Source organism: Heterodontus francisci, chromosome 10, assembly GCF_036365525.1.
Source record: "Heterodontus francisci isolate sHetFra1 chromosome 10, sHetFra1.hap1, whole genome shotgun sequence".
Taxonomy (NCBI): domain Eukaryota; kingdom Metazoa; phylum Chordata; class Chondrichthyes; order Heterodontiformes; family Heterodontidae; genus Heterodontus; species Heterodontus francisci.
This window is the reverse complement of record NC_090380.1, coordinates 62,777,644-62,802,973: the sequence shown is the minus strand read 5'-3', so window position 1 is coordinate 62,802,973 and position 25,330 is coordinate 62,777,644. Positions and strand designations below refer to the sequence as shown.

Here is a 25,330-nt window from a genome sequence, read left to right as displayed (position 1 = left end):
GAGCATAGGGTGGCTTTGCTTGTTCAGGGAAGCTGTCACAGGGTTGTTTCACCTCCAGCCAACTGGCTAGCACAGCATTGGCTATTGCAGAAAGGTCACAGCAGCTCTGAACTTCTTTGCCTCTGGTTCCTTCCAGGCTGCCCGCTGGGGTTATCAGTAACATCAGTCAATCTGCAGTTCATGCAGGGATTAAGCAGGTGACTGATGTATTGCTTACTACATCAAAAACTTTTATCATTATTCCTGTGCACAACTGGAAATAGTAGGATAGAGATCTGGAGAGCAAAATTCGACAGCACCTGAAAATAGGTGTAGGGACTGCCTTGTGTGATGAATATTCATTCCATCAGATGCAGGCAACACGCAAACTTCGCTAAGTGCACTGATGGGTGGCTGCATGCCTGACCAGGGTAGAAAATCGTGAGAGGCAAGCATGAGTTCAGCTATCCCACACTACTTAAACCCAGTCTACAGCTCTTTAAGGGGAGGTGAATTTTGGCTGCTGCAAGTGCTGGAAGTCATTCTAGAAGTAAGTTTGACCTGGGAAAGGCACAGGAATGGCACTGTGATGAAACATAGGTATAATAGGCTTAATTAGATAGAATTTAGATATAATTAATACATTATACCTTTTAGAATTAAAGATTGAATAAATGGTCAGTTTTCAAGACTCACTGAAATTCCCTTTTAAGGGCAGAGTCAAAAATCCATACACATCCCTGTTACAATAGAATGTGAACCAGAAACACCTTCTAAGTTAAAAAAAATCCATTCCAAAGTCTCTGTTACAATGGAACTAGAAGATGAAACACACCAAGACATGCTATACGAGGTCCGTACTGATAACTATAAACTTAATTGGTTGATAGTGTTAGTGATATAGACAGACTGACTTAAGAGGATGGTACAAGGTACCATCAAAGGACCATCATAGATGATCAATCACAAAATGGAATGGTACTTACAAAAACAGAAGCCATGTAAACCTAGTTACAAACATTTTGACCAGATAAAAGCTCACAACTTCAAGAGAAGGGAATTCTCAGCAAATAAATTAAGTAGGAATGGTAGTACCATATATGGCTAACAAAAGCAAGAAAACCACACATAGAAAAGTGACACCTACATTCCAAAAGATGAGATGATAATTTAGAAACAGTATTAATGTGAGCGTTTTGAATTGAAAAACCAGAAGTATTGAATTCCTCATTAATGCTTCTCAACCTAAGGTAAGAACAGCTGATTGCATGACAAGGGAATTCTGCTATTAACCGAGAGTGTTTGTTTTTGTTAAGCAGGAGGCTTACTCGGGGAATTTAAGGTAACAGTTTACTTTGAATTTTGATGGATATTCTATGATATTTTGCCATAACATTGTCAAGGTTGAACTTTTGGATTCTATTTTAGAAATAAGATTATGTGTTACATCTTTGATATTGTAGTATACTTAGCAACTTAAAGTGTATTGCATGTTCAATTCTTTAATAAATATCTAAAAGTTGATAAATCGTCTCATGTAGCATTCTGTATACAACTACAAGAACGGCACAGTGGCGCAGTGGTTAGCACCGCAGCCTCACAGCTCCAGGGACCCGGGTTCAATTCCGGGTACTGCCTGTGTGGAGTTTGCAAGTTCTCCCTGTGTCTGCGTGGGTTTTCTCCGGGTGCTCCGGTTTCCTCCCACAAGCCAAAAGACTTGCAGGTTGATAGGTAAATTGGCCATTATAAATTGTCACTAGTATAGGTAGGTGATAGGGAAATATAGGGACAGGTGGGGATGTTTGGTAGGAATATGGGATTAGTGTAGGATTAGTATAAATGGGTGGTTGATGTTCGGCACAGACTCGGTGGGCCGAAGGGCTGTTTCAGTGCTGTATCTCTAATTTAATCTAAAAACTCCCTCTCTGTGTTTCCTTAAGTGGGGAGATACTTATTGAAGAGAGTTTCCCAGACCCTTATAATATCTGGGATATTTATGACTTAGCTATAATTATTTTAAAAAATAGGCTATCCAAAAGTTCGTAATATTCTTTGTCAGTTTTCTTTCTTTGAGGGAAGACTAGCTCAGCTCTTCAGACCCAAACAAGTGTCTGTAGGAATCAGTCTAGTTTGAACTTAATTAAAGGAAACTCATAGGGATGTACGCTTGATTTGGTTTAGTCTCTATATGGAGTTAAAGTCATAAATCACTTTAGCACAACATAGCAGAGAGCAGGCGCCAAGGTTCTCTGATGCAGCACTGGAGGTGCAGGAGGTGAACAGGAGGAGAGAGGTCTTCTACCGACAGGGGTCCAGGAAGCCCTCCAGACAAACTCTGAGAAAGCTAGGGAGCAGATAGGTGTGCAAGTCAATGCCAGCAGTGTCACTCCGAGGACCTGGATGTAGTGCTGAAAGAAGTTCAACAACCACACTGAATGCATCTACAAATGTCATATCCCAGCAACTGCACGACTAGCCTCACACGCTGCTCAATGCATCACCCCCCACCCCATCTCTCACCTACCAACAATTTCTACCATCCACCACCTTCAAAATTCACACCCTTCACCACTGACACAGTGGCAGCACTGTGTACCATCTACAAGATGCACTACAGCAACTCACCAAGACTCCTTCGACAGCACCTTCCAAACCCGCGACCTCTACCACCTAGAACGACAAGGACAGCAGACGCAAGGGAACACCACCACCTGCAAGTTCCCTTCTGAGCCACACACCACCCTGACTTGGAGCTATATCGCCATTCTTCACTGTTGCTGGGTTAAAATCCTAGAATTCCCTTTCTAACAGTACTGTGGGTGTACCTATACTCCAAGGATTGCAGTGATTCAAGAAGGCAGCTCACCACCACCTCTCAAGGGCAATTAGGGATGGACATTAAATGCTGGCCTAGCCAGCGACGCCCATATCCCATGAATGAATAAAAAAAAAATCATTCATGACTCATACCTATCGTTCATAGCTTCATCTCACCCCCACACACTTAGCACTACTGCAAGCTTCACATCCACATCTCACTGCTTGCACACACTGCCAGCTATTCAACCATGGCATCACCCAAACATATGGTACCACACTCAATGACACACTTCCATCTCCCTTGCAGGACAAGATGCCGCAGAATCATAGACAATAGTAGTTAATCAGTGGGAGACAGGCAGGGCTGCATGTCCTCACTTCTATCAACGAGACTGTGATCTCCATCATTGGAGTGGCCATGACTGAAGCCGTGGTCAGCAGCGGGACTGAAAACATTGAAGATGACGATATCCTCAGATCTAATTCACCTTCTCACATCCCATTTCCCCCTCATCCCACCCTCCCTTCTGATTCCCAAGCTACAGATGGTCTAACCATGCACTCTTTACTTCCCCCGGCACCTGCCTGCCACCTCCACTCACTACAGGTCAATGCTTGCAACTTTCTCTTTTTAGACACGCAACAACTGCCACCTGGCCAGGCAGTGATGCAGGAGAGTGAAACACAAGTGGAAGAGATGATGATGATGAAACATCGTCACTCAATCTCACATTCGCAGCCACCAGCTCAGATACTGGCACTGCGCATGCTCTAGGAGGTGATATGGAGGCGGAATCTGCATGTGGTGAGCCACTGGGCATGGGTACAGCCTGGGCAGGAGGAAAGGGTAGCACCAGTTCCCTGGAGGGCAAGGTTATTTTTTATTCATTCATGGGATGTGGGTGTCACTGGCTAGGCCAGCATTTATTGCCCATCCCTAATTGCCCTTGAGAAGATGGTGGTGAGCTGCCTTCTTGAACCGCTGCAGTCCATTTGAGGTAGGTATACCCACAGTGCTGTCAGGAAGGGAGTTCCCCAGGATTTTGACCCAGCGACAGTGAAGGAATAGCGATATAGTTCCAAGTCAGGATGGTGTGTGACTTGGATAGGAACTTGCAGGTGGTGATGTTCCCATGCATCTGCTGCTCTTGTCCTTCGAGGTGGTAGAGGGCGCGGGTTTGGAAGGTGCTGTCTAAGGAGCCTTGGTGTGTTACTGCAGTGCATCTTGTAGACGGTACACACTGCTGCCACTGTGCATCGGTGGTGGAGGGAGTGAATGTTTGTGGATGGTGTGCCAATCAAGCGGGCTGCTTTGTCCTGGATGGTGTCGAGCTTCTTGAGTGTTGTTGGAGCTGCACCCATCCAGGCAAGTGGAGAGTATTCCATCACAGTCCTGACTTGTGCCTTGTAGATGGTGGACAGGCTTTGGGGAGTTAGGAGGTGAGTTACTCGCTGCAGGATTCCTAGCCTCTAACCTATTCTTGTAGCAACGGTATTTATATGGCTACTCCAGTTCAGTTTCTGGTCAATGGTAGCCCCTAGGATGTTGACAGTGGGGGATTCAGCGATGGTAATGTCATTGAATGTCAAGGGGAGATGGTTAGATTCTCTCTTGTTGGAGATGGTCATTGCCTGGCACTTGTGTGGCATGAATGTGACTTGCCACTTATCAGCCCAAGCTTGGATATTTTCCAGGTATTGCTGCATTTCTACACGCACTGCTTCAGTATCTGAGGAGTCACGAATGGTGCTGAACATTGTGCAATCATCAGCGAACATCTCCACTTCTGACCTTATGATTGAAGGAAGGTCATTGATGAAGCAGCTGAAGATGGTTGGGCCTAGGACAATATCCTGAGGAACTCCTGCAGTGATGTCCTGGAGCTGAGATGATTGACCTCCAACAACCACAACCATCTTCCTTTGCACTAGGTATGATTCTAACCAGCAGAGGGTTTTCCCCCTGATTCCCATTGACTCCAGTTTTGCTAGGGCTGCTTGATGCCATACTCAGTCAAATGCTGCCTTGATGTCAAGGACAGTCACTCTCACCTCACCTCTTGAGTTCAGCTCTTTTGTCCATGTTTGAACCAAGGCTATAATGAGGTCAGGAGCTGAGTGGCCCTGGCGGAACCCAAACTGGGTATCACTGAGCAGGTTATTGCTAAGCAAGTGCCACTTGATGGCACTGTTGATGACACCTTCCATCACTTTTCTGATGATTGAGAGTAGACTGATGGAGCGGTAATTGGCCGGGTTGGACTTGTCCTGCTTTTTGTGTACAGGACATACCTGGTCAATTTTCCACATTGCCGGGTAGATGCCAGTGTTGTAGCTGTACTGGAACAGCTTGGCTCGGGGTGCAACAAGTTCTGGAGCACAGGTCTTCAGTACTATTGCCGGAATATTGTCAGGACCCATAGCCTTTGCAGTATCCAGTGCCTTCAGTCGTTTCTTGATATCACGCAGAGTGAATCGAATTGGCTGAAGTCTGGCATCTGTAATGCTGGGGACTTCAGGAGGGGGCCGAGATGGATTATCAACTTGGCATTTCTGGCTGAAGATTATTGCAAATGCTAGTGCCTTATCTTTCGCACTGATGTGCTGGGCTCTCCCATCTTTGAGGATGGGGATGTTTGTGGAGCCTCCTCCTCCAGTTAATTGTTTAATTGTCCACCACCATTTACGGCTGGATGTGGCAGGACTGCAGAGCTTAGATCTGATCCATTGGTTATGGGATCGCTTAGCTCTGTCTATCGCATGCTGCTTATGCAATTTGGCATGCAAGGAGTCCTGGGTTGTAGCTTCAGCAGGTTGACACCTCATTTTGAGGTATGCCTGGTGCTGCTCCTGGCATGCCCTCCTGCACTCTTCGTTGAACCAGAGCTGGTCTCCTGGCTTGATGGTAATGGTAGAGTGGGGGATATGCCGGGCCATGAGGTTACCGATTATGGTCGAGTACAATTCTGCTGCTGCTGATGGCCCACAGCGCCTCATGGATGCCCAGTTTTTATTGCTAGATCTGTTTGAAATCTATCCCATTTAGCACGGTGATAGTGCCACACAACACGATGGACGGTATCCTCAATGTGAAGGCGGGACTTCATTTCCACAAGGACTGTGTGGTGGTCACTCCTACCAATACAGTCATGGACAGATGCATCTGCGGCAGGCAGATTGGTGAGGACGAGGTCAAGTATGCTTTTCCCTCTTGTTGGTTCCCCCACCACCTGCCACAGACCCAGTCGAGCAGCCATGTCCTTTAGTACTCAGCCAGCTCGGTCAGTAGTGGTGCTACCGAGCCACTCTTGGTGATGGACATTAAAGTCCCCCACCCAGAGTACATTTTGTGTCCTTGCCACCCTCAGTGCTTCCTCCAAGTGGTGTTCAACATGGAGGAGTACTGACTCATCATCTGAGGGAGAGCAGTAGGTGGTAATCAGTCGGAGGTTACCTTGCTCATGTTTGACCTGATGCCATGAGACTTCATGGGGTCCAGAGTCGATGTTGAGGCCTCCCAGGGCAACTCCCTCCCTACTGTATACCACTGTCCCGCCACCTTTGCTGGGTCTGTCCTGCCGGTGGGACAGGACATACCCAGGGATAGTGATTGCAGTGTCTGGGACATTGTCTGTAAGGTATGATTCCGTGAGTAAGACTATGTCAGGCTGTTGCTTGACTAGTCTGTGGGACAGCTCTCCCAACTTTGGCACAAGCCCAAGGTCACAAGGTTGCACGTGTGTTCTGCTGCAGAAGACTCAGGTGAGAACTTTGATGGGACAGCATACAGCAAAGGGCCGATGTGCATGGGTTCATTGGCAGGCCTTCCAGAAAGCCTCCACTCACTGTCAAGGAGCATGGAGGAGTCGGACCCATGGCTTGTCCCAGAGCTTGGAGCTTATCCTTTCCAATGTGGAAGTGTTGGCTCTAATGAGTTCTTTTCTGTTGTCTGATGCAACATAAATGAGAATTCAAACAGGTTTATTTGCAGCTCCACTGTGATATACAGTAGAGAGCTAACTATTTAAAGAACCTTACTCTGGTTGTTAGTTGCAGAGTGACTTTGGTTCTGAGTCACATGACTGCATCCTGCTACTTAGCTCATTAGCACACTAAAATCTTAAAGGGACATCACTCTTAAAGGCAATCATACAACATATCATAAGAAAGAAACTAGACGGACTATTCGGCATCGACCTAGGCCACGGAAACGACAACAGCAAATCCAGCCCTGTCGACCCTGCAAAGTCCTCCCTACTAACATCTGGGGGCTTGTGCGAAAGTTGGGAGAGCTATCCTACAGACTAGTCAAGGAACAGCCTGACATAGTCATACTCACGGAAACATACCTGACAATATACCAGACACTGCCATCACCATCCCTGGGTATGTCCTGTCTCACCGGCAGGACAGACCCAGCAGAGGTGGCGGCACAGTCTGGGGCAACCATTGACCAGAAACTGAACTGGAGTAGCCATATAAATACAGTGGCTACAAAAGCAGGTTAGAGGCTAGGAATCCTGCAGCGAGTAACTCACCTCCTGACTCCCCAAAGCCTGTCCACCATCTACAAGGCACAAATCAGGAGTGTGATGGAATACTCTCCACTTGCCTGGATGGGTGTAGCTCCAACAACACTCAAGAAGCTCGACACCATCCAGAACAAAGCAGACCACTTGATTGACACGCCATTCACAAACATTCACTCCCTACACCACCGACGTACAGTGGCAGCAGTGTCTACCATCTACAAGATACACTGCAGCCACGCACCAAGGCTCCTTAGACAGCACCTTCCAAACCCACGACCTCTACCAACTAGAAGGACCAGGGCAGCAAATGCATGGATACACCACCTCTTGCAAGTTCCCCTCCAAGTCACACACCATCCTGACTTGGAACTATATCGCTGTTCCTTCATTGTCGCTGGGTCAAAATCCTGGAACTCCCTTCCTAACAGCACTGTGGATGTACCAACCTCACATGGACTGCAGCGGTTCTAGAAGGCAGCTCACAAGCACCTTCTCAAGGGCAATTAAGGATGGTCAATAAATGCTGGCCTAGCCAGCGACGCCCACATCCCATGAATGAATTTTTAAAAATCCCCCTTCTTTCCGAAGATAAGTCTCGTATGCTAAAAGTAAAAGCATTTCACACTGGATAATATCAAAATGATTTACATAGGGATAGATATTCTGAATTTTACAAGTATAGAAGCTCAAAAGTCCATATGTCATCTCAGTGATTTGATAACTCTTGTTCGAAGAATTTGCATTTCTGCCGTTGCTGTTTTTTCTGAGGTTTCACCCTCTCTGCATTCAGTTTCTGTTGTTCTGCCTTCAGCCTACTAATGTATTCTGTTGCTTTTCTCAAGATGCCCACATTTGAGGCCTTGTTATTCTTGGAATGTTCTGGCACCTCATCTCGAAGAGCCAATAGACAATGCTTCAACTCATTCCTCCTCTGCCTCTTCAGTGCATTGCGTGTCCTTTGCCTCTCCTCATCCTTTGTGTCTGAAGGCTTGGGACTCAAGGTCAAGGACTTGTTATGACTTGGTTTTATGGAGGTACTTATCCATCCTGGCTCATTGTGGTGCTGGCGGTTCTCCATAGAGCAGAAGTAAAGGCGCAGCATAGTTGTGCTTTGGCTGGGTTTCCAGACTGCACCATTTGATGTCAGCCAGAGTCTGTGAGTGGGTTTTGGTCCTTGGAGATTTCCCCTTGGGACTGCTCCCCACTGCCCGCTTTTACTTATCAGTGGTTGCAACCTTAATCTCTTCTTCTGAGTCACTGGAGCTCGAAGAGACACTGCCTGTTGACAGAGAACTTTTACCATCTGAATTTGGATCTTCATTCTCTTGGGAAGGGGCTGATATTCTCCAAACCAGAACAACTGAGATCCTGGAGGAACTGTGACTCAATGCAAATACCATTGGTCGCTTTAGCTGTAATGGGCACCTTGGTGACCTCATGAATGGCTATGATGTTGAGGATCTTACATGCTGGTAGTCCTGCCACTGCTGGTCCGCTCATATCTACCAGGTAAAATATGGTTTCCCTGTCAACTTGCAATACCTACACTGCATTGTTAATGTGGGATGGGTGACCCATTGTATGCAGATAACTTGGCAGTTGTCAGTTGCATTATTGACCAATGACTCCGGTACATATCTTTGAGTATTGGACTGGTAGGATATTTGCACTAGCGCTGGTGTCAACCTTAACCCTGAGTGTATGTTTGCCAGCTTTCTTTGGGCACATGATGTTGATAGTGGCGAAAGCTTCCAGTTGTTTGACTTCATCAACATGATGTGTCAGGTTCACAATGTGGAATGCCTGTTCGTTTTCTGGCTGAGAATTACTCCTTGTTGAGTCTTGTCTCAGGTCTGTTTAGCTGTGGACTTTGTGTATCGGCTTGCATTTAAGCCAGTCTCTGGCTCTCTCCTTGCTGCTGTTGCCCTATTGCTGCACCTGTTGTCTGTTTGCCTATGTCCTGTTGTGGCTTCTGGCTGTGTCTTTGGAGCCAGATTTTTTGCATAGGCCGGCCCAGTGTCCTTTTGCACCCCACACCTTGCACAAGTCATGAAATGCAGGGCAATTTTGCCATGAGCGGGACAGACCACAGTTATCACACAGCTTGCTTGCTCTTTTCAACCTGGTTATGGTGCCGATACTCTTGGTTGCACCCAGTGAGAGGGACAATAATTAGGATGTAATAGTAAGCAGTGCTGTGTACTACTTGATTGTCATGCTGGGCCTGTGACTGAGAATTAAGAAGGAAAAAAGGAAAGGAAGATATCCAAACACCCTGCTGTGCCTTCCCTCCAGCCTGGGCATTGCCAATGCTGTAAACCATCCTCTGCCAATAATAACATTCAGGACAAAATTCAGTCTTGAGTGGCCACACAAGTGTCAGGCAATGATCATCTCCAAAAAAAGAGAATCTAACCATCTCCCCTTGACATTCAAAGGCATTACCATTTCTGAATCCTCACTATCAACATCCTGGGGTTACCATTGATCAGAAACTTAACTGGACCAGCCATATAAATATTATCACTACAAGAACAGATCAGAGGCTAGGAACTCTGCAGTGAGTAACTCACCTCCTGACTCCCCAAAGCCTGTCCACCATCTACAAGGGACAGGTCAGGAGTGTGATGGAATACTCTCCACTTGGCTGGAGGAGTGCAGCTCCAACAACACTCAAGAAGCTTGACACCATCCAGGACAAAGCAGTGTGCTTGATTGGCACCCCATGCATCCCCTTAAACATTCACTCCCTACATCACCAGTGCACAGTGGCAGTAGTGTGTACCATTTACAAGATGCACTGCAGCAACTCGCCAAGCCTCCATCGACAGCATCTTCCAAACCCGCGACCTCTACCACCTCAGAGGGCCAGGGCAGCAGACATATGGGAACACCACCACCTGCACGTTCCCCTCCAAGTCACACACCATCCTGGCTTGGAACTATATCGCCATTCCTTCACTGTCGCTGGGTCAAAAACTTTGAACTCCCTCCCTACCAGCATATGGGTGTGCCTACTCCATACAGACTGCAGCGGTTCAAGAAGGTGGCTCACCACCACCTTCTCAAGAGCAGCTAGGGATGGGCAAATGCTGGCTTTGCCAGTGATGCTCACATCCCATGAAAGAATTTTTAAAAAATCAAATGCGATCTCTTCCATTTGTGGTAGTACTAGAAAGCAGCAGGGCCTCCTCCTGTGCTGATTGTCATCTTCTTGTGCCAGCTTCTCCTGCAAGAAGAGTGGAAGTGGGTTAATATGTGCCCCTTGGAAGGGTTTTAAAGATGGATGAAGCAGCTTCACATAGTGAATGATGACAGGAAGAAGCAGCTAGTGATGACATGATGGAGAAGCAGTTGGAGGGCAGTAGCAGCTTTTGAGGGTGTAAGTACATCAGAAAGTGTTTCCTGCTAACTTAAGGAGCGGGAAGGGAATGATTGATATTGCTGAGGTCAAATTAGGGTCATGCAGGGCTGTGGAGACATTATGAGAGTTGTGAAGTGGATTCCTACCTTGGCAGCTCAGTCAGATCATTGCATTTCTTCTGCACTGCCATCAGGTCCTGGGGAACAATGTAAGTGACATTTTCTGCCACCTGTCACCATGCCTGCTGACTGATTTGCCTTGGCACCTGTTGCTCATCAGAGAGTAAGAGGATGTCCTACCTACTTCTCATTTATTCAATCAACAGTTTCATTGTATTGAAGAGTCTGGAGGCCCTATTCAAAGTCATTTTGCCTGCTGCTACACAATTTCACTGGTCACTGCCCCCACATGATAAAAGGGACCTACCCTTTAAGATGTTGCTGCGGATCTTTAAGTGTTGGTCACCATCCTGTCGAATGTCCTGTATGCCTAATCAGTGAGAGGCCTCTAGTGAGTGTATGTTGGGTCAACAGCTCACTGAGTTACTGTAAATTAGGCCTGATCATGAAAATAGCACAGGCTCCACACTGATTCTTTAGGACAAGCACAGCACTTTCCTGTCCTGCCACCTGCCTGATATGCACACCAGATGAAAAATTGTTCCCCTTACTTACAATGCCATTACACATAACAACCAGAGCAACTCTTCCCCCCATTGAAGTAAATAGCCCTTAAAAAAGGTCCAAGAACTTTTTCCTAGTCCATGCAACAACTTGCAGCCTAACTTCTATCAGAGGTTTATTTGTAAAATGGGAATGTCTTCACTGGTAACCCAGCTAGGAATTGACAAGAAGTGGCACTCTTCGTGGTTCCTGTTGCTATCTCTGTTAGGATAAACAACCTCAACACCCATATAACTATTAAATCTTTCAGTTAATAGGTCAACTAAATCAAGCTGATTTTGAACAATAATCCTATGTAAAAACTGGGAGACGTTTTGCTGAAGTTTAATTTAAGATCTCTGTACTAAGCAATTTAAAATCTTGTCAGAAAATCATTAAAATGGAGTAACTTAAAGTGAGATTTATGGATAGGAAGTATTGGTCTTAAAAAATCCATTTCTTCATCTTAATTCTAATTTCTGCATCTTTTTCCGTATTCATTCATTCCCCTTCTATGTTCTGTCCCTTTGCTTCTTTTTCTTTCCTAAGGTATGTACAACTTAATTCCTGATCCTACCTTTCTTTCCCACTTCTGCTTGCTTGCTCCTTCTCATCAGCACTGCTGTTCACCTGATGCTCTTAATTTTATACAATATCTATCTCTACATATTTTGTTACGAGTTGCTTCCATTTTTTTGTTAAATTTTGAAGACTTGTGTTTTCTAACTGAAAAGGAGTCCATGAATTTTTTTCACGGGTCACTGAGAGGTCTGGATTGTAACCAGTTATGGGAAGGCACCCTGTCTTCAAATAATTACCCTGCAGTGACTGATTTTGACTTGGGGAATGATGTTTATAAAGAAGTGACAGGTCAAGATTTATAGGGGTCAGGAAGCTTGATTCTTGTGACATTGGTTTTGGTTTCACGTTTTACAGTGAGCTGCGATATGGACAATGGTTTGAAAAGACAGTTGGAGAAAACTTGCCAAGAGAGCAACATCCAGCTCAGTCTGTTCCAGCTCTTTGAAAAAACCTGCCAGTTTTCCATCTTTAGAAGCTGAGAAGCAAGTGTAAGAAACTGCCTGAAAGCCATTACTGCATTTTTCCTGGAAAGCCTGCCCAAACTGATCTTTAATGTTACTTGACAAGAACTATTCTAGGAAGATCCCAGTAACAGCCATCTACACATACCAAACCAGAAAAGGACTTCTGACATCCTTTCATATCTTCTCTTTTTTCTTCAAGAATTAGCCAACATTTTTTTTTGTTTTTTCTGTACTCAAGCTCTAAAGAATAAATCTCTTTTTTTTGGTTAACCGGTGTATGTATGTGTGTGTGTGAGTGAGGGGCTAAGGTAAAAAGGGAACTTTTATGTTTCGAGCTGTGTGTTTATGCTTTGCTTCATTACTGGTTAAGACTTGTTTTATAATAAACTGATAATGTTGTTGTTTATTAAAGAAACCTGGTTGCTGTGTTTTATATGTTGTGACCTGTGGAGAAGTGGAACTAGAATAAACAATGCATTCCTCCCACCTCGGTTGTAACAATTTAATTTATTCATAAATGAGTTTTACAGGCTCTTAAAAATAGTATAGGTAAAATATTTAAAATTAATTAATATATTTGAAAGAGTCAAAAGTGGGACCAGGCCATTGGTAAAAATGGGCATTAATTGTGAGTATGACCAGCCCAGTGACAAGAGATGTGTGTGGCTGTTTTAAAAAGTACTCAAAGAGGCAAGAGTTGGAAAGACATGTTGAGTTATTTTAAACTAGTTTAAAGGAATCTTCTTCCAGTAATCAGTACATGTTGCACAATCTAATATGCATGTTGCGTTGTTTTATCATGATTTTCAGATATTGGTATTTTTAAATCTACCAATGTAATTTATGATAAACCCACAACGATGCCTAGTGCTTTCCAACAATGACATTTCTTATTGCAAACATTCATCAATGCTGAACTATCTGAGGAATCTATTTAGTGATGAACACCAATTTTTTATCCTAAGTGGCAGGAGAAGTGCTGGCCTCCAATGCTTTGTCTATTTTTTAATCAGGCAATGATCAGACATGAAAACCTGTACACCAGCAAACAGCTTTTAAAATGAAAACTAAACATACAAAATAGTATTTATATACTAGCTTTTGTTTGGGAAATCACTGAGTAGCTTAATGCATTCATTTGAATCGTTCTGGCCATTATATTATCAGAAGCATTAACCTCTTTAAAATAAGTAGACCGATTGGCCCCGATTTTAATGATTATGATGTGCTTGAACCCCGAAACGTGCGACATGCCAAGGGAGTGCATGAATGCCAAGGGAGTGCATGAATGCCAAGCCAATCTTAATGGTCAGGCCTCATTTGAATATGTTTTAATAGAGTCACTAGGATCCACAGATCCTTTTTTCCAGTTCCACTATCTGGTTGGCCAATGGGAGCTGGAGATCAGTGGCAGGAAGCTGCAGCAAAGGACTTGTGAGAGTAGCCCTTGGTCATAAATTGAAGGGACAGCGCCTCTGTTGTGATTGAATAGGGACTCTGGAGGCGACTGGGGACAGGGGTGACAGGGGCAGGGTGGTGGGGGGTGTGAACAGCAAGGGTGGCCCAAGGCTTCCTTGCGAGGGCTGGAGGAACATTCCTGCTACTCTTGGCCCACAAGGAAACTTAAAATTAAATTTGTCAAACCTACCTGCTAGGTTTCTACTGACCCACAATTTCCTTCCTGATATCATTGGACCTGATCTTCAAATAAAATAAAGAACCCCTCATCCTGCTCAAAAGAATGGGACATGGTGGGGAAGGCAGGGGAAAAAGCAGGGATAAGTGACTGGCCTCATTACAACTGCCCCTAACCCCTTGTGGGTTTCTGCCAAGTTGGGGGTTGGGTGTAAAAAGCAAGACCACAACATCTTGTATTAAAGTAGATGATTGAGGAATGCCATATCAATGTGCTGAATTATGTTACAAAAATTTCATGAACAGTAATTTCCAGGCTTAAAATGAGACATTTGGTCAGATCTGAATGATGGTTCCAAAATGCATCTGATGTCAGATTTTATTTTAAATGGCTGAACACAATAAATTATAAGTTTTCCTGATGCAAAAGAAATTAAGTGTTGTAACATGTGTTGTGGACTGCAACTGGCATGTATTTGTATGGTTTACTAACAATGTTTCATTTGAAAGTATTCCAGATTTCATTTGGATTTTGTTATAATGTCTGTATAAATTAACACATTGTTTTATTAAATTAAATTAGAACTCACCAACTGTCAGTTAATGTGCAATAACAAAGATTAATTTTGGCAAGGTATAACGCTCTCAATTTATTCTCACATTTGTTGTTGGCAGTTTTTTTTCCAAAACATGACTGAGTCCTATCTTCTGTAAAACTGGTTTCTTAATGCAGTTTTGTTTAATTTACTTTGTACTTTGTGAACAATTAAAACAATAGTTTTTAATAAGCTACAGTTTCAAATCTTTGAATCAAATTTAATGCCTCCTTTGTAAAACAAGACTTATTAGCCATTGAATTCTATATTGGACATAGCAGTACATACCAATGGATCATTAAGCAACAAAAGCAAAATTCATCCTTGAATGAGAACATCTAAGGATCCATATATATCAGCTCAGCAATAAAGACCGGATTTTTAAATTCATGCTGCAGTGTTTTGAGACAACAAAGGTTACAATAGTCAGCACTAAAATATAGGGCAATTTCTGCTTTACTGCCCTTGGGCTTAATACACATTTTCATAGATGGCATAAATAATAGTGAGCAGAGAGTTCACATGGCAGATCTGCAGATTGGAAGACATTTGTAAAAATTGTAATTAACTTAGTTCCTTCAGTAATAGTTTCTAAGATGCACATCCCTGCACCAGAAAAGTGCTGGTAACAGCTAGGAGCTGGATAAAGAGGGACAAAACAAAATATATCAGAATACAAGTGAGCCAATTGAAGACTTAAATTATGAAATTACTTGGGGGAAAACAAAGACAGATTAAAACAAATTGATAGCACAGACTTTTTCAGACTGTGAAATAAGCTTAGTGTTAGGAGGTGACTAAAATCCCTTGTTGTGTATTTCTGCTAGTGATGCATTATATATGGAATATACATAGCTGCCAACGAGAGACAAAATTAGAATTAACTTGATGCAGTCCAATTACGTCATAAATCATAAAAGCAAAGTTCAAGTGATTTTTAAACACTTGAAAAATGCTGAGGTTAATTTGAAGCATTAAGCTCACTCTATTCAATATTTTGTTTAATTGTATATAATGCAGAATGTATTTTTAAAGTTTTTTTCCAGATTGTTAGGTAGCAGGAGACAGAAGAGGTGGTGAAAGGTTGATAAAGCTGAATAACATTGGAAACAGCAGGGAAGTAAGGGGTGCGAATAATTTCATAGCTCTTTAAAAGAACCGGAACAGACATAATGGACCAAATGGCTTCTTTCTGTATTGTAAGATTCTATGATTCTGCAAGAGGATTCTGCACTTTTACAACAATGGATTATAAGTGTATAAACAATTCAGTATAAATATATATGTACTATAATATAAAACACAGTGTTAAGATTTAGGAAGCTTTAAGGTGCAGTCATGTTACTCAAGTACTTTGCTGCTCAACTTCCAAATAGAAAGCAAAATCCAATAGAGAAACAAAAATCTGTAACAAGATGGCTGCAGGTTGGAAGGCAACAAACAGCAGTTTATCGAAATACCAGGGAACATAAATTACAAATGATAAAGTTGGAACTAAAGGAGGAAAGTTAAGTGGAACTTTTCATTCCAGGAGTATTAGAATTGTGGAATAAGTTACCAGGGACGGCCATTGAAGCATGTTTTTGAGTTCAAGAGATTACTGATTCATTCTAGAGTGAGAAGGAACTGAGGAATAGGGTAGGAAAGTAGGTATATGAAAAAAGGAGGGAGTGTTTGGTCTTTATCCTGTTCCTAAAATTTTTATGTTCTAACTGCGTTATTTTCTTTGCACTTTTGCTTATAGTTGGATCTCAGTAAAGAAATTAAGTGTATTTTTTTTTTAAAAAAGAATATGAAAAGTGGTAACACTGGCCTGAAATTATGTTGTGTGCTAACAGGTTCAGATACATCAAAGTGTCTGTTTGAAGTTCCTCCTGCTATTTTAACCAAGTGTTAACCAACTTATTTCAAATTGGTTAATGAATTCACAAAAATAGCAGAGAGGGGAATTTCTGTTGAATACTTTAATGGCTTGAAACTATTAATCTCCAGTGCACTTTCAAAGAAATTGTTTCGTGAAACTAGTTAGTGCTAAGGAAAATAGTTTGAAAAGATCACTTGCAAAACAAATGCCTCAAAAGGCTGAATCTTTAAAGGAACAAGTCAAACTGAAACAATTCGATTATCCTCAGCAGGAAAGATTCTCTGGTATTTTCTACTATTTTTACCTGCTCCAATCACTCTCTCTATGCGAATTCTGGAGGGATCTATTTCTTTTGCAAATTCATGCACTGCTTGAGATGGGTCTTCATAAGTATCAGGATCAATGTATGTTCTCATCCCTGGAAATCTGACTGGAAAGAATTAAAATACAATTTTACATTTGGTGAGAATGAAATAAACCCAGCATGACACAAAAATCCGCTTTTGACTTACTGGTAGATTTTGCTCACAAAGTATCGGCTGTTGTCTAAGTATTTAATCCCAGCACATTCCGGCATCTTGGAAATTGGTGAAAAGTGTGCATTGTAAAAGTCTATTTAATGGGAATTTACTTCTCCATGTGGAGCTGAAGGTTCAGCAAATTTATTTTGTGAATTACAATGGAAGCAGTTGTTTGCTGATTAGAAATACGCTGATGGTGAAGAAATTGCTAACTAACTCAGCAGCCTTGCTTTTTGTTTGTATTATTTAACTTGCTGCATTCATAATTTTGGTAACAATGATGGAGCATTACAATCAAAAATATGAAATACAATCACATCACTTTGATATTAATCTGACTCATGCCCTCTGCCACTATCAGAACATATACGCCTGTAATTTCCGTCGGAGTTCTCTCGATCGCCCACTGGAACTCCAGTAGACTATCGCGACCAACAACAGAAACAATTAGAAATGACTGTTTACCCTGTTTTTCAGATCGCTGTTCAGGAGAGCCCCGTAGAAGCACCCCCCCCCCCCCCCACCCCACCACCCCCCCGCGCCATGTTCTGAATCCATATTATTAAAAACAAACTCTCTCCTATCACATTGTTGTACAGAAATAAAAATGTTCTTCAAAAGTTGTATTAAAAAGCCACGGCTGCTAAAAGTTGCCATTTTACATAAAAAATAGCAATTTGCTGTAAGTTGGCAACAATGCATTTCAGTTCAATGAAAGTTTATGTGTGCAGGACATAAAATCTACTTGATGGAACACTGAGTATAAATACTATCTCTTTCATTACGGAGTCCTAATGATGAATGCTTCTCGGTTGGGATAACCCCCCCATTGGAAATGCGCTCACGGAATAATTCTGCCCATAATTCAATATGATTTTGCTCAGGGCCATAAAGACAGATGATATGGTTGCGCTCTTCAAAAGGTTAGGGGGACATTATTTTTTTTGTTGGTTAAACAAAGCTCTTTTTTGCCAAAAGCAATGCCAGTAAGATTCTCTCCCAACCAAATGCTATTGTCTGCGTGAATTGGTGTAATCTCAAATGGCAAATTGCATGTTGTAACCACTGTTCTCATTGTGAATTGTTGCTGGGAAAAAGTGGATAAACTAACGATTACTAACTGCTTTTGTGAACATTTTTGTCTTTTGGTGCCGCATTGTTTGCTGGTGTGGCATGTGCACGTGAGCAGTATGCAAACAGTGCAGGAACAGATGACTGACATTAAAGCTCTTTTTTTTTATTCAGTCATGGGATGCAGGCGTCACTGGCCAGGCCAGCATTTATTGACCATCCCTAATTGCCCTTGAGAAGGTGGTGCTGAGCTGCCTTCTTGAACCGCTGCAGTCCATTTGGGGTAGGTATACCCACAGTGCTGTTAGGAAGGGAGTTCCAGGATTTTCACCCAGCGACAATGAAGGAACGGCGATATAGTTCAAAGTCAGGATGGTATGTGACTTGGAGGGGAACTTGCAGGTGGTGGTGTTCCCATGCATTTGCTGCCCTGGTCCTTCTAGTTGGTAGAGGTCGCGGGTTTGGAAGTTGCTGTCTAAGGAGCCTTGGTGCATTGCTGCAGTGCATCTTGTAGATGGTTCACACTGCAACCACTGTGCGTCGGTGGTGGGGAGAGTGAAAGTTTGTAGATGGGGAGCCAATCAAGCGGGCTGCTTTGTCCTGGATGGTGTCGAGCTTCTTGAGTGTTGTTGGAGCTGCACCCATCCAGGCAAGTGGAGAGTATTCCATCACACTCCTGACTTGTGCCTTGTAGATGATGGACAGGCTTTGGGTAGTCAGGAGGTGAGTTACTCGCCTCAGGATTCCTAGCCTCTAACCTGCTCTTGTATGGCTACTCCAGTACAGTTTCTGGTCAATGGTAGCCTTCAGGATGTTGATAGTGGGGGATTCAGCGATGGTAATGCCATTGAATGTCAAGGGGAGATGGTTAGATTCTCTCTTGTTGGAGATGGTTATTGCCTGACACTTGTGTGGCGCGAATGTTACTTGCTACTTATCAGCCCAAGCCTGGATATTGTCCAGGTCTTGCTGCATTTCTACACGCACTGCTTCAGTATCTGAGGAGTCACGAATGGTGCTGAACATTGTGCAATCATCAGCGAACATCCCCACTTCTGACCTTATGATTGAAGGAAGGTCATTGATGAAGCAGCTAAAGATGGTTGGCTCTCGGACACTACCCTGAGGAACTCCTGCTGTGATGTCCTGGAGCTCAGATGATTGACCTGCAACAACCACAACCAGCTTCCTTTGCGCTAGGTATGACTCCAGCCAGCGAAGGGTTTTCCCACTGATTCCCATTGACTTCAGTTTTGCTAGGGCTCCTTGATGCCATACTCGGTCAAATGCTGCCCTGATGTCAAAGGCAGTCACTCTCACCTCACCTCTTGAGTTCAGCTCCTTTGTCCATGTTTGAATCAAGGCTGTAATGAGGTCAGGAGCTGAGTGGCCCTGGCGGAACCCAAACTGAGCATCACTGAGCAGGTTATTGCTAAGCAAGTGCCGCTGGATGGCACTGTTGATGACACCTTCCATCACTTTACTGATGATTGAGAGTAGGCTGATGGGGCGGTAATTGGCCGGGTTGGACTTGTCCTGCTTTTTGTGTACAGGACATACCTGGGCAATATTCCACATTGCAGGGTAGATGCCAGTGTTGGAGCTGTACTGGAACAGCTTGGCTAGGGGCGCGGCAAATTCTGGAGCACAGGTCTTCAGTACTATTGCCGGAATATTGTCAGGGCCCATAGCTTTTGCAGTATCCAGTGCCTTCAGTTGTTTCTTGATATCACGTGGAGTGAAACGAATTGGCTGAAGTCTGGCATCTGTGATGCTGGGGACTTCAGGAGGAGGCCGAGATGGATCATCAACTCGGCACTTCTGGCTGAAGATTGTTGCAAATGCTTCAGCCTTATCTTTAGCACTGATGTGCTGGGCTCCACCATCATTGAGGATGGGGATATTTGTGGAGCCACCTCCTCCAGTTAGTTGTTTAATTGTCCACCACCATTCACAGCTGGATGTGGCAGGATTGCAGAGCTTAGATCTGATCCGTTGGTATTGGGATCGCTTAGCTCTGTCTATCGCATGCTGCTTACGCAGTTTGGCATGCAAGTAGTCCTGGGTTGTAGCTTCACCAGGTTGACACCTCATTTTTAGGTATGCCTGGTGCTGCTCCTGGCATGCCCTCCTGCACTCTTCATTGAACCAGGGCTGGTCTCCTGGCTAGATGGTAATGGTATGGTGGGGAATATGCCGGGCCATGAGGTTACAGATTGTGGTTGAGTACAATTCTGCTGCTGCTGATGGCCCACAGTGCTTCATGGATGCCCAGTTTTGCATTGCTAGATCTGTTTGAAATCTATTCCATTTAGCACGATGATAATGCCACACAACACGATGGATGGTATCCTTAATGTGAAGCCGGGACTTCGTCTCCACAAGGACTGTGCGGTGGTCACTCCTACCAATACTGTCATGGACAGAAGCATCTGCAGCAGGCAGATTGGTGAGGACAAGGTCAAGTATGTTTTTCCCTCGTGTTGGTTCCCCCACCACCTGTCGCAGATCCAGTCTAGCAGCTATGTCCTTTAGGGCTCGGCCAGCTCGGTCAGTAGTGGTGCTACCGAGCCAGTCTTGGTGATGGACATTAAAGTCCCCCACCCAGAGTACATTTTGTGCCCTTGCCACCCTCAGTGCTTCCTCCAAGTGGTGTTCAACATGGAGGAGTACTGAGTCATCAGCTGAGGGAGGGCTCCTTAGAGAAAGCTCCTTAGAGAAAAGGAAATAACTAACTTTGAGGGAATGACCCAACTTGTAACTAGTCTTTTTGCTTCCCAAGAGTGATAATGGCATTAAAAAGGAAAACAAGCAAACACAAAAATGAAGAAAATAATAATGTAGTAAGCTGCTTTTATAGTTGTTCTTCTCAACCACTTTTGGATTAGCTCTTTCCTCCAAGCTTAAGTAGGAACACTGGTGATAACTTTGTACAACTGGTTGCCAGCAAGAGATGGAAAATCTAAAATCTGCCACTGGCCCTTTCCTACTAATACCATAGGAGAATCATGCCTCAAATAACAACAACACTGTCTCCAGTTGCTACCAGCAAGAAATTCTAACCTACTCTTTCAACTGTCCGTAGGATTATATTTCAATTGAATATAACTGGTACTATACCGGAGATTGATGAGGCTTCTCGGTACAAATAAAAGATAAAAATAATCCATTCTTCAGTAGCTTTAGTTTTTAATGTAGTCAATATAAAAAAAACACATTTTAAAGAAAAGAGAAAAACAATACAACCTATCCAATGGTTGCAGTATGAATTAATTGGCATGTAACAAAAGACTTGGGATAAAATAGGCTTGAAGGCAGAAAATTTTCATTTGTGTCATGTGGATTTGATGGACACCAGTCGTAATCAGTTCATTCACACCTCAAAACCTTTCCAGGTTCCAATATATCTATGATGTAATGCTCACAGTGTATGAGTTTCTTGTACATTTGTATTTTTTGTGAACTGCTGAGGATTAAATGGAAGATCACGGGCTTGTCTCAAATGAGGATACTCAGATTTTAGACAGCGTTATATATGATTTGACAAGACAAGTTCTTTGTCTGCTTTATACAGAAGTATTAAAAGGGACGTTTACAGAACTACAATTAAATATTTTCCATTGGTTTAATCCCGGTATTAATTTGTCTAGAATTAACACTAGATTCCAATGCTTACTTTATTCAAAGGAGACTAGAAATAAAGACATGATGGGTAATTTTAACCCATGAAAATCAGAAATAAAAGCAGAAAATACTGGAAACACTCAGCAGTTTGGGCAGCATCCTTGCAAAGAGGAAGGTTGGGTTAATGTTTCTGTTCTGTGACTGCTAATCAGAAGCCTTGACAAAGAGTTATAGTCCTGAAATGCTAACCCTTCCTTCCTCTCTCCACAGATGCTGCCTGACCTGCTGGATGTTTCTAACAATTTCCATTTTTGCCCCCCCAAAAAGTGGAATTGCCTAAATAATGTAAAAAATTTTGCTATCAAAAGTGGTATTTGCTCAAATCTAGATTTAGCAACATTCTTGGAAGACACTTCTGCTTTTTTCAGTAAACTAAAGTCAGGTCTATCAGCAGTAATCTGTTATGCACAAAATACTCTTTCGTTTAGTAAATTCATATTTTGTGAATTTTTTTGGGGACTACAAAATTACCAATATGTGGGCGATTCTCCTCGAGAGCACACATCTGGATGGCCATTTGGTCATTTCCTCGCAATATCTTTGGAATTAATGTAACATGAGGAACAAATATTAAGGTTATGCATTGGATTTCAGTTTGACTTTGTACTCCCCTGAGAATTCTGCCCAATGGATTGAAAAGTTTAAAATATTTTACATTATTGTTGAATTTCTCCATTTCCAACTCATCCACTTAGGAAATTGGTCTGAAGAATTGATTCATTAGCTACAATTTCCATGAGCTAGTTATGTACATTGAAGGAATTATGTCCTGGTCCATAGAGGAATTTTGTCAGTTTTTTAATCCAGTCACAACCTTTTCCAAGTCCTTTGGAACTGTAATTATTCTGTGTTGATTATCTGTGAGACTATTTGTGAATAATGAGATATCAACAGGAGTTGGGATTCAACTTTTTTTTACTCACCTCCATTGCTCAGGTCTTGCTGTCAAACTGTTCCTGAACAGCTGAACTACCAGCACAAAGTTCCTCATGACAGATCCACCAGAAATCCATCAGAGTCCATCGAAATTACAGCATGGAAACAGGCAGTCCAGCCCAATCAATTTGTGTTGGTGCTTATGCTGCACACAAGGAGCAATCCCTCATTGCCATCTCCCTTTATTGCCCTTTTCATCAACCACCTATCTGAACTATTCTAGAATGTTAACGTGGTCTTTGCCCCAGTTGTAGTCTTACTAAGGTTTTTGTCATGCTAGACCCCCACCTGCCAAGAATGAGGCATATTAATTTTATCCATATGAACATTGATTTTAAACTGTTGCTGGAGTGAGGAAATGACATGTTAAACAGATCAGCTGTGGCTGGGAAAAAAACATTTGCATACAAACAGACAGTGCTTGTGGAGAGAAAAAGTCCATTCCCTGACACATTCAACCCACAATGGATTTTGATCACCAGACATTGTAGGTGGCAGGAAGAGCATTCCAGAGACTACTAAGGTGATACAATCCACAAAAGCTGGGACTGGTTAAACCAGCTGGTCACATGACTAACTGGCTGGTTCAGGGGTTTTTGAACTAGCCACAGAGTTTTTGAACTCAGAAAGACTGTTTGCTCCTGGAGTGAGAAGACCTCTCCTGTCTGTTCCCATCTCTTTCTCACAAGCCTCTGGACCTACTGAGGACACATAAACTTCAAGAGAGAAAAGTCTCCTACATCGAACAAGGTTTAAGAAGAATACTGGGCCTCAACAAAAAGCAAGACCTACCTACAATCAAGGACTTTACAGCAAGCTTGAGGAACAGTAACCAAAACCATCTTCAGATATTGCCTCAAACTCTTTCCCCTTTATTTCTCCTGCTCTTTCCCGTCTCTATCTGCAGGTATGTATCGTGTATGTATGCTAGCATGGGCGCAACGTGTATCCGCAAGGCATTAACCAAATTAGAGTTTAAGTTTAGTAAAGTTCAACCTTTTTCTTTAAACCTAAGAAAACCTTTTTGGCTAGTTTCTTTGTCTCACAATTGGAAGTTAGTGAACAAGGATTCACTAAGTGGGGGGGCTAAAAAAACAGCGTGTTTAAAATTAAACCCTGTTACGGTAAGACCAGGTGAAGGCTGAAAGGGAACCCTAGACCCCTTTCTCACCGGGTCGTAATATTTTGTACAGATTCACCATTACATAAACCCAGTACAGTATTACATTTTTTTTTATGGCCTTATCCATTTGCATACTGCTTTTAATGTATTGCTAATCTAATGACGCCCTCCCCGTCCCCACCATTCCCTCTGTTCTTCAACATCCCTGTGTGCTAAGTATAACTATTTTATTTTTTTAACAAACTGGACCACCTTACATTAACACTGAATTCCATCTGTCCCCTTTTTGCCTAAACTACGATGTTTCCGCATCCTCTAGCAACGTCCTTTGGTCCTCAGAATTATTTATTATGCCTCCTAATTTCGCATTGTCTGCAATTTTGAACATCACTCCCTCTAACCCTGTATCAAAATCATTGGTGAACACATTGAACAGAAGTGGTGCCAAAGCAAACCCCTGTGAGACACACTTCCATCCTCGCTAACAATCTTAACTCTTACTCTCTATTTCCTATAAGATGGCCATTTTTAATCTAATTTCATTGGTCAAAAGCAATGCCCTGAAGCCAGCCATATTCACATTGCTACAGAAGGAAATGCAAAATTATATGCTTTACTGCCAGTGATCAATGTATGAAAATCAGGTGGATTCTACAATGGACAGCTGATCTACTCTGCCAGATTACCACCAATTGAATTTAAAATTAGACAGCTTGTCTATTCACACACATGTCTTTGACAGCCGAGCAGCATGTGTGATGAATCGGCTGATATAGTGCCCATTATATTCAGCTGGAATCAAGATTAGGTACCTGGAGGAACTTTAAGCTTCAGATCAGTCATTCCAGCACAAACTGAGCTTGCCAGCAACAGCACAACAACTGAGTGGAGTGCTGCTGGAGAACTGAAGTGGATGGGTGGGTGGGGAAAGGCAGCACATTCAAAATTTTCAGCAACTATCAGCAGTGTAATTTGAGGACTCTTGATTATGCATTTGTTCCTATTATCCACCAGGGGATGTTCTTCATTATAGCAGGTAGAATCTTAGAATTATAGAATGGTTTCAGCACAGAAGGAGACCACTTGGCCGGCCAAGTCTGTGCTGACTCTCTGCAAGAGCAATTTAGCTGGTCTCACTACCTGCTCTTTCCTCGTAGCCCTGCAAACTTTTTCTCTTCAGGTGCTTGTCTAATTCCCTTTGGAAAGCCATGATTGAATCTGCCTCCACTACGCACTTAGGCAGTGCATTCCAGACTCTAACCACTTGCTGTTTAAATTGTTTTTCCTTATGTCACTGTTGGTTCTTTTGCCAATCATCTTAAGTTAGTTTCCTCTGGTTCTCAACTCTTTTCCCGATTGGAACAGTTTCCATCTAGCTACTCTGTCTGGACTCCTCATGGTTTTGAACACCTCCACCAAATCTCCTCTCAATCTTCTCTTCTCTAAGATGAACAACCCCAGCTTCTCCAGTCTAACCATGTAAATGAAGTCCCTCAT

The 25,330-nt window shown here is 43.0% G+C and overlaps 1 protein-coding gene across 1 annotated transcript in view; it reads right to left on the bottom strand.

Moving 5' to 3' along the window:
* Positions 1 to 25,330, bottom strand: part of epha6 (eph receptor A6) — an 888,039-nt gene that overhangs the window by 68,954 nt on the left and 793,755 nt on the right. The window contains exon 10 of the mRNA XM_068040607.1: positions 16,803 to 16,928. Within this exon, the coding sequence (XP_067896708.1) occupies positions 16,803 to 16,928 (126 nt within the window). The remainder of the gene's footprint in view (positions 1 to 16,802; positions 16,929 to 25,330) is intronic.